A 19,373-nucleotide genomic window follows, 5' to 3' on the forward strand; every position below is an offset into this window, starting at 1 on the left:
CGAATGAGATGAAATAAAAAAAAGTGTTTATAATTCGCCAATTTTTTATTTCACAATGGTTCAGATTGAAAAACTGAAAAACTTAAGTTTGCGAATTCGCCAGGGAACGAAATTGGAAAATGGCTGGAATTATTTGGGAGTTTTTTCAGATCATTTCGTTGGGCTTCAACGTTGCGAACTTCAGCGTCATTTTGTCTTCTGCCCGATGAGCTGTCATTTGGTCAATAACAAAAAAAATGATTCGAATTATTAAAATGGTTCAAATGCTCGTAAAAAAGTGCGGAAGATCGAGAAGAGAGAGGAAACAAATTCGTCGATCCTCGTTCGTTTATAAAAAGTTGAAATCGTCAAGTGCGCTTGCACAGACTCTTTTTTTTTTAATTTTTTTTTTTACACTGTGCGCAAGACGCGATTGCGTACGCGTGGGCATGTGGTACGAAATGTCAACGTGACCCTATTCTACCCAGACGACCCTTTGACACGCGACTAAATGAAACACACACTGCTCTCTGTATATAGAAAGATATAGAAGCGTGGGGATGGGTGCGGAGCGAAAAAAGAAGGGGAACGAGGCTTCAAAGACGGGAACGCCCGGTGCGCGTCGTTCTCGTGCTCGCAACTGAGACGAGCGTATGTATGGGGAATATCGGGCTCGAAATTACCCTTCCAAACGTTTTTTTTTCTCACCGTGACATTTCGAGAAGATTTTTAAACGAAACGGTTCTACGCGGGAAAACTTTACTTTCATTTTTTGAACTTTCCTCCGGCTCCTGTGGTTTTATGACTAATAAGTTTATACATTTTCGAATTATTTAAAAAACCCCCCTGATCCGAGTAAACATGACGAAAAATTCTTGTTTATGAATGAATCGCGTGAAAATTTGATCAAACGATCCAATGAGCTGGTTCGTTTGAACGGTTTCTTGGCGCGTTATCTCATCAAGGAGGTTGGATCGCGACGATACAATTTTGCCATGCTAAATCACGTTAAAAACGTTAAAAACTTCAAAATGATAATTTTATAAAATTTGGCAAGTGTATTCTCTCAAAATATATATGACGATATACATTTTTTTAGATTTTTCTACCACACAGCTCTCGAGTAATTGAACACTAAGTTCACGTGTATAAGCATAGAGTTTACATATATACAGTTACACATCTCGTGCATAAGAACTTTGATTTAACGCTCAATTATTCGATAACCATGTGGTAAAAAATTTTGATAAAAATTGTATTTCAAATTCGTATCACCAAATTTTATCACATTCTGATTTTTTTGATTTCGTGATCCAACCTCCTTAAGGGCGTATCAAAATTGAATGCGGTGAACAGAAATTTTATCGGGGTGGTGTAAGTTTAAAAATTTCTGGATTCGTCAATTTTTTTGCAGCTTCTAGCAATGAATTTAACGGGAAATTTTGCTTTACTGATTTCGGTTATTGTTTTTCGTCGTATCGAGATAAACCTTCGAGTCGACGTCGAAGGCCCCGTACACTGGTAGTCCAAGTACAATGAATCTTCCGTGCCGGGCGTACGTTTACAATCCCTTCCGTCGACAACGACACGCGCTGGCTCGGTGCAGTCGTTTTTTTTTCTTTTTTTTTTAATCTTCTCTTTTTGGATCTCTTCTCCCGTTGATCCAGACGTATGGGGGTGTAATTTTTTGATTGTACTGTTTCACGTTATTGTGGCGACGTCGCCAACGCGATTCCGTACAACCACAGCTGTACGGTAGGCTCTCCGACAACGGAAATAGAAATAAAATGAAAAAATTAGTAACTTTGGTGTCGAGGATTCAAACAGGAATAATTTTACTTTGATTAATTCGGCAAATTCAATTCCTTGGGGAAACAAAAACTGAAAAAACATCGGAAATAACAATAACAAAATTCGGATGATAATAAAATCGGAAAATTTCATAACCTTGTTTAATTATGGAAGATCATGCGTTACTTGTGATTGAAAAAAGCAATTGAATTTTTTTACTCTTTTGATGAACAAAGAAACGATTAAAATTTATTCTCACAATTATTAAAATATGTGTAAAATATTTTAATATATATATTTTAATATATTTTTCTGCGTAGGCTGACAGAGCCTTTTTTTAATCGGTTAAATTGTGTAAAAGAATTTCGATTTCGAAAATTCCAAGTAAGATTATTCGCCTGATCCATGCTCTTAAACATTCGTATAGTTAAATCGTCAAGCAAAATGTGTTCAATTTATATGCCTATGCATATCTATATTTTAAGCCTGCTAGCTCACGGTATTGTCAAACCTTCCATCGTTTATGTCGTTATTACTCGTTAACCTAAAATAAGTGTTTTTCTTTTTCCATTTCCACCAAGTCATTTTCATCGGTAATGATGGATTTCTCAATAATACATCTTTGATGTCTAAAACATTATATTTTCTTATTTTCGTTTTTGGCTCTTCAAAGTTGAGAGGATCCTATTTCATTAAGGTATATCATGCCCGAAGAATCGTATTTTATACATGTCTAAATTGGATCGATTTTTACTTCCTAAAAAAATATTTTCACTTTGAATTGATGTCAGACTTATTAATTCGAAATTGTAAATAAATTTTTTCATCTTATCTTTCGGTGAATGAAATTACAAGCCATTAATTAATCAGGGATCCATCACTAACTGAACTCAAAATTTCATTAGTCCCTGGCGAAAATACTGTAGTTTTTTATGTTAAAAATCGCATTAGAGAGCGCAAAGGGAAAACACAAAGGGAAATGGATCAAGAAAAAAGTGTTAATAAAAAGACAGAAGGCTATGACAGCAATGGACCGAGCCAAGAAGAAAAAAAATGCTGAAATAAACAAATGCGAGATTATACGAGAGCTCATTACCAATTTCGTTCAATCTTTAAGGTAATATATCTTCATTACTAGTAAGAGTGGGGATCAGAAGTTAGAACGACTAAAATTTCGAACAGGCATTCTGCGTATTATAGTAAGACAATCGTCTCAAATTTTTTCCGAAACCTTCATTATATACTTCATTGTTATCGTGTACTTTTTCATAAACTTTGCAATAAGCGTTTATTCTTTATATGGAAAGATAAACGATTTAAAAATTTATAAAATTTGATATGTTTTATGACGCTGAAGTTTCCAACGTTGGAGTCCAACGAAATGATCTAAAAAACTGTCCAATAATTCCAGTAATTCTCCAATTTATTTCCAGTCGAATTTGTACTTTGTATTTTTTCAATCTACACAATTATGATTCGTGAAATAAAAAACTGATGGATAAATCATTTTATTTTCATTCATTTCGTTGGACTCCAACTTCAGCGTCGTTATGTTTTTCAGTCGACTACCCATTTAAACTAGCTCTGTATAAATGTCAAGGCTTTCTTAAGAAAATCGTTTCGTGCATGAACTACCTTAAATCCGAATTGTCGCGCAGGGAGTGTGCCTGCCACAAGAGTTTATGCGTAAAACCTTTCAAAAAATGTGATTTTCGTTAATAATATAACCCCGCGAGAATAGATGCACGCAGAGTATACATTTCTAGCAAATTTCTAAATTTCAACTGTTAAATTTGTAATTTTCGATTTTCATTAGATTCGCGCGATCTTCTTTTTGGAACATTCTAAATTAGAATAATTTTCCTAAACTTTTTACTCCGCATGAAATTTTTCTCTCAAAACTTACCAAAGTTATCGCTCAAGTAGTAGACGCATGAGAGATGTTTTTCATATACCGACACAACGTACGGCTACATTTCAAAAATCGTTTGTCTTGGTGGCAATCTACTTTTGGCATCAATTACCTATTGAAATACGCTCAATTCAAACTTTAAAGAATTTTAAGTCTCGTCTCTTTACGTATCTGTTTGAGCGTGAAGACCCTAATTTAAATAATCTAAGTAATTAATGTATTTAATTTTAATAATAATAATAATAATAATAATAAATTTGAGTATAGATTATCTCTCATCGTTGTTATTTTAATCTTATCTATAGCCTTTCGATGTTATTTTTCATCAACTCTCTGTTTTTATACTATTTTTTTTTAATTTTTATTTTTATTGTTTATTCTACTTGTATTGTTTGTATAATACTTATTGTTTTTCCACTGAAAATTTATGATTGTTAAAACTGCCCTATGGATGATACTTCCAGGGCCAAATATATATTCAATCAATCAATCAATCAATCAAAGTTAGGCACATGGAGCGATTTATTTATATGGGGATATAGAACGCTTTGACAATCGTTGCAATCGGATGTTGTCAAATTGTCATTCAATTCGAGCGAAATGGTTAACCCATTTCGTTACGCTACGAGACCTTGTTGGCACGTTTTAAACTGTAGAATCCATACGAGAGTAAATGCCTCCATAATACACACAATACAAATGCAAAACGTCATTCGCGAATGGGCGTCCGCATATAAACAGGTATACGAAGCGTCAAGGATCGCGTCATCGCTTCATTCACGCTCTCTCACACAGCAGCGTTCCCTCCTTGGGCACATTACCTCATCGCTGCCGCTGCTGCTGCTTCGTCAGTACGAAACTTAAAGGACGCCCGGTCTGGATGCTGACGGCACTTCCCTCGATTAAACTTCACCGCGAAGGCCCAATTTCGTGGCTTATATCACCATTCGAGTATCCCAATTCCAACTCCACTATTTTCATAATTCCCTTCGAATATATCGATGCCGAAAAGCTCCGAGAGGTCCGGACCATCGAATCTCAACGTTCCCGCGTACTTGAGCGTTTCCGAGCGAGTAGAATCAGCGAGGAAACTGCTTGTGAGAATTCATTCATGAAACTAAGTGACGAAAAACATGAAAGCGGCTTCAGGGACTCGTCGAATGTAACCTGCAACGATGGTATTGAGTTCGAAATATTTTTACACTGACGGAAAAATCGTTCGATGATTCGACCGAATCTTCGCGTCAGATCGAGCCCGACAGTGGCTAAGAAATTGAAATTCATTGATCCAACTAAACCTTTGTTCGGTGAGCAGCCAAAAAAGGTTTCCGAATGAACCAAACTTCATTTACCTTCGCCACGATTCATCCAACAAAAAATGTTGAATGAAAAAACTGCTTTTCTTGGTGAATATACAAAAAATGGCGCGCTTTTCGCAGTACTTATAACTCGATTTTCAATTCTTTTGTTTCTGCGTGCAGTAGAAAAGCATTCGCGAATGCGTATTGTGGACAAAAGATTCATAGAAACAATGACAAAATTGTTGTGCATTCGCGAAGGGGAGTTTGGTCGCAATGGTCTGCTGCACTTTGGTATGTTAATGTGCAATGCGGTTTTAATAAGCAACAGCGTCGTCTAATTGCACCGCAATTTATGGGAATTCGTGAGCTGTATGTGTGCAGGTTGAACGGAGATAACTTCGAACTTGAAATGACTCAGCAGACGTTTTCGAATGCGTTTGAAGATCGTGCTTTCGTTGTAAATATATTAGCGATGAACGTTTTCAACGATGCTGAAGTTTGCGGCGTTGGAGTTCAACGAATTGAAGGAAAAAAATATTTTTAATCGACCATTATTTATTCCACGAATAATTGGTGTAGCTTGAAAAACTACGAATTGCAAATTCGACAAGGAATAAAATTGGAGATTGGCTGGAATTGTTCGAGAGCTTTTTTTAGATGATTTCGTGGGACTCCAACGTTGCAAACTTCAGCGTCATCGTATAACCAGGTTTCATTATTTTTTTTGTCTTCCCGTAACGCAGGAAATCATGATAGCAATAATCCAGCTGTGACAAACCTCGATGAGGCGAGAAAAATCGGAAAAAACCGAAGAAAAAGTTTTTCTTCGCGGAATTCAGCGTCGTTTTCAATCCCGTTGCACTTTGAATCTCAGAAAGAAATCAATGATTTCGGAGAGCATTCACGGTAATTTAAATCGGAAAAACAAGCTTCAGGCCTTTCAGGATGTTTGCGAAAGCAGCACTGTGGTACTTCCGCGGCAGCTGAACCATCGAATTTTGTTCTCCGTTTCGAATTTTAGTGAAAACATTCCCAAAAGTCAAGATTTTTCGAAAACTTTTTGCAAAATCAAAAGCAAAAAATCATTTTTCTTATTTCGATAACTCAATCTTTGAATATAAAAAAAAAAAATAAAAAAAAAAAAAAAACGTGGCAGTACATCCGAGCGATGCAAAAAAGGCTTCCTAATCGCACTGCGAAATTCTTCCGGATGCGAGTTCCGAAAAGCCAAATTTCATTGTTACGATATTCAGAGCCCGGAACAATAATACGACAGACGAAGTCGAGGGGACAGCGAGTTATCTCTTGCTGTACAAATAACGAGTGATATAATACGTCGCTCTGTCTGTATATATCTCGTATCCGTACCGATTTAAAACGAGATGTGACTCACCCAGTTATTCGTCAATACGATCTCATCGCATTATACATTAAACCATTGTCCCCGTTAATTTAATCGAATCTTTCATTTATATGTACATGCACAACATCGTGTCGTTCGGAGCTTTCAGATTTAACGTAGCACAAAATCTCGACTTTATGTGCCAATGGATCCCCCTCGCGCTCGGCGTTTCATTTTTGACTCTTGTAAACTCGTACAATCCAATGGATACGCTCACTTGCGCTGACCTAGCCCGCGCAATTGACGGCAATTTAAACCGAGTGATTCTCGAGGCCTCGCATTACGTACTACAAAGTACGAGTCACACGTTTTTCGTTAATACGATCAATGAGCTCTTCATAGCAAAGCAGTCCAGGAATGAAAAATCCGCATGGAATTTGAAACAAATAATTGTCATTCGGAGCATCGTGAGGTCGTTCGATGTATTTTTTTATAATATTCAGCCGCACCAATGACATTGTTTCATTCTCTCAAGTAAATGGACGCTTGTTATTAGCCAAAGAAATGCTTTTGATAATTCAGAAAAGTTTCGTGCGTTTGAATCAAGATCATGCCCGAAGGGTCGTATTTTATGGGTGTCTGAATTGGATCGATTTTCACTCCCTAATTTAAGATATAATCACTTTAAATTGATGTCAGACTTATTAATTCGAAATTGTAAATAAATTTTTTCAACTTGTCTTTCGGTGAATGAAATTACAAGCCATTAATTAATCAGGGATCCATCGCCAACTGAACTCGAAATTTCATTAGTCCCTGGTGAAAATACCGCAGTTTTTTATTTTTAAAATCGCATTAGAGAGCGCAAAGGGAAATGGATCAAGAAAAAAATATTAAGGATCGCGAAATCAAAATAATCAGAATTTGATCAAATTTCGTGATATGGCATCAAGTATACAAACACAATTTTTTTCAAATTTTTTTACCACATGATTATCGAATAATTGAGCGTTAAATCGAAGTTTTTATGCACGAGATGTATAACTGTATATATGTAAACTCTATGCTTATACACGTGAACTTTAGTGTTCAATTACTCGAGAGCTATGTGGTAGAAAAATCTAAAAAAATGTATATTCATTTATATATTTTTAAAGAATAAATTTACCAAATTTTATGAAATTCTTAGTATTTTTAACACGGTTTAGCATGGCAACATTGTATCGTCGCGATCTACCCTCCTTAATAAAAAGACAGAAGGCTAGGTAGGAATGGACCAAGCCAAGAAGAAACAAAACGCCGAAATAAGCAAATGTGATATTATACGAGAGCTCATTACCAATTTCGTTCAATCTTTAAGGTAATATATCTTCATTACTCGTAAGACAATCGTCTCGAATTTTTTCCTAAACTTTCATTACGTGCTTAATTGTTATCGTGTACTTTTTCATAAACTTCGTAAGATCATTCGTTATGTGGAAAGATAAACGATTTTTAACGCATAGTATCTGCAATCATGTGTGTATTTGTAAACCTTTATCTCGATAACCAATAAGACGGACCCTTTGAAATTTGAAATGCGTGTCAGTCGACTAGCCATTGAAAGTCTGTGTAAATTTTAAGATTTTCTTAAGAAAATCGTTTCGTGCATGAATTACCTTAATCTTCGAAAGTCAATTGTTTCAATTGGGGTACCATTCAGCGTAATTTGCAAATGCGAATACTTCGCGAAGTTATTTCCGATTGAAAAAAGAAAAGAAAAATCGATTAAGGACCTTTTTCCGTTATTATAGAAAGATTTATTCCGGGCCCCGATATCGCGTTTCAAGTAACCAGACGTAACGAGAGAAGTTATGTACAGAAATAAAATAGTCAGAGGCAGTATTCCGCACAGGTGCTTTTGAGAGACTCTCTCAGCAGCCACTGTCGAAGTTCGTTGAACCAGACGCCGTACGTGCGACTCGCTGCTGCAAGTATGAGAAACACATCGGAGATCGTACTCTCTTTCGACTGCTTTTGAGCTCTCCAAATTTCTATATATCTATACGCACTCGTATATTTTCCGTATAAGTACTTGAGCCATTGCTTACTTGCGGGGAGACAGTCGCGAGAGGCGAGCCGCGTTTACGTGGAACGCGCGATGCTCTTTCATTACGAGACGTTTCGAGTCCTCGAATCTCCAACTTCACATAAATCAAGAATTATTCGAAAACGATTCTCGTATTTCCAGTTGAATCGCGAGCGTTGCTTCTATTCTTTTCGAGGAATTTCAACCCCCTTCGTCACGTGAAAATACTTTTTTAATCCCCTCAAAGGATTTTCAATGAGAAAACGATATTCCCCCAAACAAAACAGTCGAAATTCCTTCTCCGGCGACTCAAAGGTCTCGTTTCTTCTCCCCGCGATAGCACAAAATGAGCCTCGTCCATTTAGACGCTCCGAGATAATAACGCCGCGGAGAAAAAATAAACTTGAGAAAAAAAATAATTTATCTTTCGTGCTGAGACAAAACGTTAGTCCACAGGAAAAGTCGTGAAACGTAAATGTTTACCGAGAAATTCAACGCATGACAAAGACTCAAGCTTGCGAAACGGGACATCGTTGAATTCCTCCACGCTCTAGTGTCGTACTCGGTACCTTAGCTCGACGTATTACTATACGCCATAATTGAGTCATTATAACTCGAGACACAGTGAACTCGATAATGAAAGAGGATGACGAGAGAGAGGGAGCACTCGTCGTGGAGTCTCTCCGTTATTGGGGCATCCTCGTGCGAGGAGCGTTTCAAACGAGTGCAGAAAATGCATTCAACGATCTCTAGCATTCCCCACTTTTTTCTTTCTTTCTTCTCAGTTACTTGCAATTATCGAGGACACGATTAATGAAAGTAAATTTGCGAATGCGCTTCTTCGTCGTTGAGTTTTTTGGTACTAAATTTCTCGCCGTTCGATGCTAGTCTTCGATTTCAAATATTTTTTCACTTCTTCAAACGAGTCACGAACAAACTCGATCGAAGCAAACATTTTGTTGCAACATTCAAATATTTCGTTGACAAGCGTTTGATCGTTTCGATTGAGCTTCGGGAAAATGGTGTTGAATGCGCACAAAAAATATTCAGCTCCCACGAAATTCTGTTTGGATGACTTCTCCAATTTTTGTCCGCGTTACTCAAAAGCGATGGAAACTTATGAATTTCATAAAGTCTCGAGGATTAAGTGAAAATCAGTATTTGTGTTCGGTGGTTCAATTATTTTGACCTGTATTTATAGAAGCAAGTAGAAATATCGCTTCGAGTCACGAAGCTGTACAGTCGGATCCCAGGAATATCGAACGTTGGAAAACTGTGAAAATTTGAAGATTGGAATCTCCAAGGAGACAGGTACAGCGTGCTCGTTGCTCGGTTTCGTTGGTAGGATAGAATTTTCTCGTGTAGTTACCGGAAATGGAAGTATATGTAGGGAGAGCCCCGAATGTGATTTCAGTACGAGCCTCGTAAGAGATAACTTATCAAAAGCAATATTCTACTATTGATATTTCGATCGCGATAGTGTATACCAAGAGTTTCAACTACGTCGAGGAACTCTGTGAGAGTTACGGAACTGGCTGGCTGGCTGACACGAAAAATCCTCGATAGCGAGGAGCCAACGGACGACAACGTTTCTGACGTCGTTACGAACAGCCCTTTTTCGAGCTTCGCTTGTCGTCTGCTTCTCATATGACTGCGGATACACACTCGCGTGTACACACCTCCACAAACTTACCAAGTGTGGGCACCCTCACAGAAAATATTGATTATTTCAGTACACTGTCTACCCTCGAGGAGTGTACAGTACGTTTGTAAATGGAATGTTAACAGGTGTCTCACGCGATATTTTTTGCCTGTTTCTCGAGCAGCCGTATTTTTCACATATTTCAACTAAAAATCGTTAGAGCTCCCTCGCAAAAGGAGTAGTTTAACGGCTCATGAGAATGCTAAGAGCTTCGAATACGCGCACGAATATTCTTCCGAAGGAATGAATTATTTATTGTTTGCTTTTACTTTTGGTTTTATAGTAAAACTGGAGGATGCCCGAAGAGCAAAAATCTGGAGGACAAGCCGGTGACGCGATGGCAGAAAATGGCACTAGCTCTCCGAACAAGAGTCCCATCAACAAGGGCAAAAATACCATCGCCAAGGTCACCCTGCCCGATGGCACTGTCAAAGACTTCTCCATCGAGGTAAGCTGTGCAGATATAAATTAAACATTTTTCTCGATCCCATATCTCGTTATTAATCATCCTACTTTTTTGCTTTCCAGAGGAAGGCCAAGGGCCAAGAACTTCTTGACAAAATATGCCAGAGTATGAATCTACTCGAAAAGGATTACTTCGGCCTTATTTATGAAGACAAACACGATCCGAGAAACTGGCTCGATCTTGATAGACGAATTAGCAAATTTATGAAAAGTGAGTATACAATTTTTCATAACTTTCTTCTTAGAATGACGCAGTTAAGAATCTCCATTGTATAAACTTTTGCTAATGAAATGGAAAACTTTATTTGCCATTTTTCAACGTAATTTCACGAATTCGTAAGTTCACGAATAAATGATGTAACAGAACGAATGAAAGAAATTGATTAATTTCATGAACCATGTGTGTTCTCGTGAATTTTCTTCTCGATTCCTATTCTAATATGATTTAAAAATTTTTTTCAACAGCCGAGCCCTGGAAATTCAACTTCGAAGTGAAATTTTATCCTCCAGACCCAGCTCAATTGCAAGAGGACATAACGCGCTATCAGTTATGTTTGCAAATACGAAACGACATAATAACTGGTCGATTGCCGTGCTCTTTCGTGACCCATGCCCTTTTGGGGTCTTATCTCGTACAATCCGAAGTCGGTGATTACGATGCTGATGAACACGGTAAAACTTATCTCAAGGATTTTAAATTCGCTCCTATTCAATCACCCGAATTGGTCGAAAAGGTTATGGATCTTCACAAATCGCATAAGTAAGTGAAGCATTGGGGAGAAAAATTGTTCGCAGTCAAAACAAGTTCTATCCTCATCCAATCTCAAAGGAACCACGTTTTCGTATCATTTTCATTTTTTGACTTGATACAATTATAACGAAGTTGGAGTTCTATCAATGCAAAACGATAAAAGAAAGCGAGGTCGAAAGTCAAACGACAGAAGGTCAAACATTCTTTTGAACAGTAAAAAAAGTGTGAAGGAAGAACTGTCAAGACAATGTTAGTACCGAATATTAAACTTTCGTTAGAAACTAATTGGGTAGATTTTATGTTCACAAAGAATCTGATTCTTCGCGAATCCACGAAATAATGAAAATGGTAGAAAAAAGTCTCGATTCTTCAGTCAGTAGGTTTCACGAAAAGTCAGCATTAAGAAAAAAGTCAATCAAATTGAAATAAAGTTTGCGTGTGTTTCAGGGGCCAGACGCCATCCGAGGCTGAGCTTAATTATCTCGAGAATGCAAAAAAATTAGCAATGTACGGTGTCGATCTTCATCCTGCAAAAGATTCGGAAGGCGTTGACATATTGCTCGGTGTATGTTCGTCCGGTTTGCTGGTCCACCGCGATCGCTTGCGAATAAATCGTTTCGCTTGGCCGAAGATTCTCAAGATATCGTACAAGAGGCACAATTTTTACATCAAAATAAGACCCGGCGAGTTCGAACAGTTCGAATCAACGATTGGCTTCAAGCTCGCAAACCACAGAGCAGCGAAAAAACTGTGGAAGGTGTGCGTCGAACATCACACCTTCTTCCGACTCATGAGCCCCGAACCCGTGAAAAAAGTCGGCATACTGCCTCACTTGGGCTCACGCTTCCGGTATTCCGGGAGAACCCATTACGAGACGAAGAAAACTCCTATCGAGAGACAACCCCCCCAATTTGAGAGGTCTCTGAGCGGACGTCGACTCACATCGCGAAGCATGGATGGTGAGTATCAAAAAATCGTTGCAGTTCTCTCATGCTGTCGAATTTTACATCGTTCGAAACCCAAATTTTTTCAATCTTGCCACGTCCTAGGCAAATTCAAGTTATGGAAATCCATTTTACACTTTTTCTGAACCATTTGCGATTCATTTTTTTTTTTTTTTTTAATTTTATCGAGTTTATCATTTTAACGATTCAAATGGATATGATGCTTTTTTGTTGCTTTTGAACGATCTGAACTTCGAAATCATCTTCTTTATTTATTTTCTACATCGAAAATCCTTCGTAGTACGAAACGTATTAGTTGCTCCTGTCATTCCCCGATTTATCCTCGAACACGTGGTCTGACCATGTAGCTTTAGGTGGACCCAGACCAGTCGAAACTTACGGATCTGAGCCGAGCAAGAGACACACCATGAGTTACGAACCCGCGATGATCCCAGACATGGAACACATCGACAACAAACCCAGTCCGATCAAAAAGCAAAAAGAAAAGGTGAGCTGCATTCGATTGCACTTTTCTACTGATATTTTCAAATCAGTCTTTCATCAGGTAATTTTTGTTATACCAAAACTCGTAAACATATTGGACGACTTTGTTTTATTTTTTTTAAACGATTCATTTCGATACGACTGTCGTTCAGTCTAGAAAATCGTATACGATAAACTGACTAAAAAGAAAGAGCATCCGAAAAAAATGTTTTCCAAAAATTCTTGATTAGTTTCAAGAGACCGTTGTAAAGAGCGCAACAATCTCGATGACGGTTTTCCTAGCATTTTATATTCACCTTATCACAAAATTGAAATGCTCCATTTTCGGTTTTTTTACATCTTAACATGAAATAACGATATCGGGACACCAATTGGTACAATATTCGATGCAAATGAAAAAAAAAAGAAAAGAAAGAGGTTTTACAGCAATTCATAGAACACGAAAATCAAGAACACACACTCAAATCACTGTGCACTTTTAGCTAAGATTCATGAACTTTTTGAGGTCATCTCAGAAAAGGAATTCAATAATGAAATTGAGAAAAAAGAGTTATTTGCGTCTAATCGAATGATCAGACCTCAAAAAGTTGAAACTGACGAAAAGTCATATTCTCATACGTAGTTTGGCATGTCACTCATAGGCATGCCCGACTTTATATAGAAATTTGATGAATGTGCAACGAACTCTCTTGAATTATATGTTCGAACACATGAACGTATTTTTATCACTGGTTGTTTCGAGAACCTTCGATTCATTAATACATTCAAATTATTTGATAAAAGCGCTGTAATAGTTCTTAAAAGCTGCAAGTTTGAATTAAAAAAAATTTTTATATTGCTATTGCAACGAGATTTCTTTCTATCTTTTTACGTCGTTGTACAAACAAAATCTGTTGAAAACGACGCTCCAGTATCCACAGAATTGCGAACAATGCAAAGGAATCTCGTTGCTTTGGTAATCATCGATCGCAAAAGAAGTCATGAAAGCTTGAGAAAACAAAAAGAAATTACTACTATTTCATTGTCTCGTTAGCAAGCTCGAAGCGACCACTCAAAACAATATTTCCATATCGAAACGAAGAAACGAAAAACCATGACACATTTAGGAGAGAAGTACGCGTGAGTTTGAGTGAGTCTGCAAGATTAGAAATTGCATGAGCCAAGTCGAGACAACTTATTTGGCGGGAATCGTTGTCACTCCTTGATTTTCCTCCTTGCAACATTTCATACGTGTATTATAATACGTAATAAACAGTAAATGTTGAAATGAAAAGAAAAAAAAAGAACACGAGAAAAGACACAGACACACGAAACATCACAAAATCATCCGTAACTTTCGACTCTCATTTCACAATTATAACTAACCGTCACGTAACTAACACCGATAGCTGACTCGAAAAACAAGTGCTGGAACGACATCGGCTAGCAGTACCAGTAGCCTGGAAGGAGAGTATGACGCGGATCGTGTCCAAAAGGTATAGATACAATGACGAAAAGAAAAAAAAAAGAAAAAGAAACAAAAATCACCAAAAAATCGTGTCATGCTCATCTCTGTTTCATATTCACCACTATATCGCACTATGTAGAACTTTTCAAATATTTTATTTGTTTTCCTTGCGTCTCGTACCAATTTGGTGTAAAACTGCTGTTTATTCATCATAAAAGGCCTACGATCTCGAAAAAAAATTGCATGAACTATCTCGAGGAGGTGTTTAGGATTGAAAAAATACACGCGCGATGCATGTTCGAAAGAAATAATAAGGAAAAAAGATAAGAAGCCTGTATCTATTGGTGTAAGTTGAGAAAGCTTAATGTTTTCGTGTTGTAATTCTCAACACCAACCCCAAGTTGGTGGATATTTTTTTTTATCAATTCTGCGTTGTTCAATCGATTTATTTCGTTTTAGAAACCCGTCGGAGGAATAGCCGTTCTTCCAACCGGTGGACTTTCGAAAAAAAAGAAGGACAAGAACAACGAGAACGAGAAGGAGAATCATAACGATCTCAACAATTCTGACGCGATTAACGACAGCTTGGTCGTTGGCAACATCGATGAAAATTCAACGATCAAAAAAACACCGAAAATCGATGAATCTCCGGAGAAAAAGGATAAAGAGAAGAAGGAAAAAGCTAAGGTAAAGCGAAGAATCCTCCGGCGTTAGATCGCGTCAGGTTGGAAAATTAAATTTTGCAATTTTAGATATTTTACGTCACAGTATTTAATTCGAGAGCGATTTCTTTGTAGCTTGTTTGTAGATTTGAGATCAGAGTCAACGAAATTGAATGTTTATTCAATTGAAAAAGTCTTTCGAAATCTTTCGGAAAAACTCTCAAATGTTAAAGTTAAAGATTCGATTTTGAAAATCTCTGCATGAGATGGTAGAGTAAAAACGCTCCAAAGTGCTGAATAAAGCGTGAAAAATGCATTGTGTAATTAGACTCAGCATGTATGAATTATCGCATGTCTCGTTTGATTTTCTTTTTATTTCATTTGTTTACTATTTCCCTCTGAAAACAAAGAGTCCCGTCGGTGGTTTTCCGCTGTTCCGGAAGCGCGACAAGGATCAATCGAAGCAGAATAAGGACAAGAAGAACAAGGAATTGGACGAATCAACAGACAAGAGTGATTTAGAATCAAATATTTCAGCGACCGAGAAAACTCCTCAACAACAGCAACAATTGACGAACGAAAAAAGTAAAAAATCAGCTGGTTCGCCGGGTTCGGAAAAGCTGCCGAGTTACACGAAGCCCTATGACTACGAAGAGACGGAATCGTCACCAACGAGAAAGCCTTTCACGCCACACGGTTTCTCTTACGAGGACAGACCCGCGTCACCGGGGATTCACGATCCGCAGTCACCAACATCAGCCAGTAGAAAAGCTACAGGCTTAGCTTTCAATTACGCTCCAGGAGAGGAGAAAAAAGTAGCTGAATCAGCGGAAAAACGTAAGACAAAAGATCTCGCGTTGAATAAAGCGCCAGCCGGTTTACAAACACCTGGCCTTAATTACGTCGAATCGGCGGGATTGAAGGAAGCTCAAAAAGGAATTCCATCGGGTGAGCCTGACGACAAAAATGCTTCGGCAGCTATGATCGCCGGGGAACAACGGGCAGAAAACGCAGCGTCGAAAGCAGGCGTTATTATACCAGGAAGCGCAGGAGCGAAACCGGCCTATCGAGTCCTACCGTTGCCCGAAGGTTCGACGGTAATTGGTGGGATCATTTACACGAAGGAGGGAAAACCGTTGGATCAAAACTCCCTCGGGCCTGAGGGAAGCCTCATAATTGAGGGAAAAGTTTTTGGCAAGGATAAGAAGCCTCTGAAAAAGGCTGACTTCGGACCGCACGGCGTTCACATTGTTCAAGGTATCGTAACTGGCAAAGACGGCAAAGCTCTCTATCAAGCTGCGCTCGGGACCGACGGTAATTGCGTTAAAAACGGTCTCATCTACGGTCCCAATGGCAACCTTCTCGATCAGCGAGGACTTGGTCCGGACCACGCTATCGTTCGTGACGGTAAAATCGTTGCGAAGAACGGAAAACCTTTGGCTTTCGAGAAATTAGCTATCGACGGAACTTACGTGAAAGATGGATTGTTGTTTGCTCACGACGGAAAACCACTGACTCAGGGATCTTATGGTACCGATGGAAATCACATCGTCGGTGGTATCGTTTGCAACGATGCTGGAAAACCCTTGAATCAAGTGGCCGTACTTCCCGACGCAACTTACATCGTCGATGGCTTGATTTACGGTCGCGATGGAAAACCTCTTTCCAGCGGCGATCTTGGAAGCGAAGGACATTACATAACCGAGGGTAAAGTTTATGGAAAAGACGGTAAACTCGTTAAAAATGAAAGCTTCAGTTCCGACGGGTCCGTGATCAAGGATGGCTTGATTTATGGCAAAGATGGAAAGCTCCTCACCCAAGCTTCCCTTTTGCCAAGTGGCTCGCACATAAAAGATGGTAAAATCGTCGGCAGAGATGGCAAACCTATTAAACACGCTTTTTACAAAACGGACGGTAGTTTCGTGCGAGATGGAATAATTCATCGTAAAGACACTTATCCTTTGAGCCAAATTCCTCTCATAGCTGATGGAAGTTTCATCAAGGAAGGCTCGATATACGACAGAAACGGTCGTCCATTGAATCAAAGTCTTTTTAAACCCGATGACATTGTCATTCGCGAAGGTCTTATTTGCAACGCCGAGGGTCATCCGCTCTCCCACGGGTCTCTCGGTCATGATTCATTGACGATTAAGGACGGTCTTGTTCTCGGCAAAGACGGTAAACCGGTGAAACAAGAATCTTTCGGTTCGAATGGAAATTACATAAGGAAAGGCGTCGTTTATGCGAAAAACGGAAAAGCTCTGAATCAGGATTCCCTCATGCCGGAAGGTGCGGCCATCAAGGAAGGCAGAGTTTACAACAAAGATGGAAAGCCTATGAAAGCTTCTTTCTTCAAACCCGACGGAAGTTTCGTCAAGGACGGACAAGTTTATGGCAAAGACGGGAAGCTTTTGAATCTCAGCTCATCACTCCCTCAGGATAGCTTCATCATGAACGGCGTGATATTCGATCGAGCTGGTAAACCGCTCAACAAAGATATCTTCGGATCTGATGGTTCTTACGTAGCCGCCGGTGTCTTGCACGACAAGGACGGCCATTTGATTACCGAGGGAATCTTTGGTCCTGATGGTAACAAAATCAAAGATGGTTTGATCATCGGCAGAGATGGCAAACTTTTGACTCAGGACAATCAAGGCCCCGACAACTTGGCAGTTAAAGAAGGAAGAATCGTTGATGAGAAAGGAATCCCCAAAAATCAAGCTTCGCTCTTGCCCGATGGATGTTACATTGAAAATGGAATTGTTTACAACAAAGATGAACGACCTTTGAAACAAGGGGCGTTCAGAGCGGACGGTACTTACATAAGGGACGGTTTAATTTACGGATGGGGTGGACAGCTGTTCAACGCCGGTACGGAATTACCGAAAGAATCGTACGTCGAGGAAGGTCGATTGTACGGCAAGGACGACAAACCATTGAATCACAGCTCGTTCGGTCCCGATGGCAATTTCATTCAAAACGGTTATATCTATGGAAAAGATATGAAACCACTTTCTCGAGGTACTTTCGGCCAGGATGGAAGTTACATCCAGGGTGGTTCGATCTTCGCACCCAACGGTAAACCCCTCAACAACAAACAACGATCGACCATCACCATTTCTTTCGTGCGTTATGGTTTGATATGCGATGAGAATGGCAAACCAATTGAATCTGGAAATTTCGATAGCGCTGGAAGCGTCATTAAAAATGGAAGAATATACGACTCGACCGGCAAACCGTTGGATCTTCATTCGTTTGGAGATAATTACTCTGTGAAGGAAGGCCTGGTTCATGGAACAAACGCCAAGCCATTGAGCCTCGGTAATTTGAGCCCGGAAACCTCGTACGTCAAAGGCGGACGAGTTTACGGCCCGGATGGGAAATTGCTAACGCAGGAGGCTTTCGGGCCAGAAGGATTGAAGGTTGTCGATGGTGTGGTCGTCGATAAATCTGGAAATCCTTTGAAAAAAGCGGCGTTCGATAGCGACGGCAACATCGTTAAGGAGGGCGTTGTCTGCGCTGGAAATGGACGACCTCTCGACAAATATTACACGATAATAACGATAACTTGCGTGCGAAGAGGTCTTATTTGCGACAAATCTGGTAAACCCATAACCCAAGCTCCCTTCGGCAACGACGGAAGTTTCGTCAAAAACGGCAAGATATACGAGAAAAATGGCAAACTTTCGAATCAAGAAATCTTCGGTGACGACGACAGTTTCATCAAAGACGGTGTTATTTACGCGAAAACCGGACAGCCCGTCGATCGGGATGAGCTCACCGAAGAATGTCTTGCCACCCCCAAAAATGCCGGTACGAAAACGAAAAAAAGCGCTGTTATGGCCAACACTCCGACCATCGTCAAAACTACCACCAAACAATCCGTCGTCAAGGATCAAGAAGGACTTGTACAAAATATTGAAGAGAAAGTTGAAGATCTGACGCCTGGTGGCACCGGACAAGTTGTCGTTTCGACACAAGTCAACAAGGCAAGGAATATATTAATTTCGTGTTTTTGAGACTGATCGTTAACCAAAAGTACAAAAATATTAACGGAAAAGTACTTTGTCGAATTGACTCGACGAAGGAAAGATTTCCACTGCGTCTCCTGGGAGACTTTTTGAAATTTGCTAAATTATCTGTTTCAATAATTTTATCTGATGTTAACAGCCAATAATCAAAAATGTTCATTCAAAATTCTAATTCTAATTGAACATTCAATTAGTGTCACCACAGTTCTATTTTCTATCAGTCTCCGCACGCACCAAATTGTTTATAGTGAAACACCCCGTTGCAATCGATTTGCAATGAGCACTCGTAACACTCGAAGGTAAAGTCATCCGACTAACAAACTGAAAAGCCACTTCGATCCTCTTCCCTTCTCCTCAGCATGTTTGCAACTTTTTATAACGCTAGATACATTGTGTTGTTTATATTTTTTTTTTTTCAATGCGAGTGCATATTTTTGTTAGAAAAAAAATGCCATTTATAAACGTATAGTAAAA

General features: G+C 39.0%; 1 protein-coding gene across 5 annotated transcripts in view; it reads left to right on the forward strand.

Moving 5' to 3' along the window:
* cora (coracle) overlaps positions 1-19,373 on the forward strand; it is a 32,028-nt gene that overhangs the window by 7,639 nt on the left and 5,016 nt on the right. For 2 of the 5 annotated variants that reach the window (XM_043418528.1, XM_043418533.1), the window contains exons 2-9: positions 10,379-10,543; positions 10,624-10,771; positions 11,026-11,320; positions 11,759-12,270; positions 12,624-12,763; positions 14,148-14,234; positions 14,666-14,893; positions 15,279-18,857. In XM_043418528.1, coding sequence (XP_043274463.1) covers positions 10,391-10,543; positions 10,624-10,771; positions 11,026-11,320; positions 11,759-12,270; positions 12,624-12,763; positions 14,148-14,234; positions 14,666-14,893; positions 15,279-18,857 — 5,142 coding nt within the window. In that variant the 5' untranslated portion in view covers positions 10,379-10,390. Of the gene's footprint in view, positions 1-4,715; positions 4,861-10,378; positions 10,544-10,623; positions 10,772-11,025; positions 11,321-11,758; positions 12,271-12,623; positions 12,764-14,147; positions 14,235-14,665; positions 14,894-15,278; positions 18,858-19,373 lie in introns of those variants that run through there. The other 3 variants (XM_043418530.1, XM_043418531.1, XM_043418532.1) reach the window with 3 other exon arrangements.

This window comes from Venturia canescens, chromosome 5, assembly GCF_019457755.1.
Source record: "Venturia canescens isolate UGA chromosome 5, ASM1945775v1, whole genome shotgun sequence".
NCBI lineage: Eukaryota > Metazoa > Arthropoda > Insecta > Hymenoptera > Ichneumonidae > Venturia > Venturia canescens.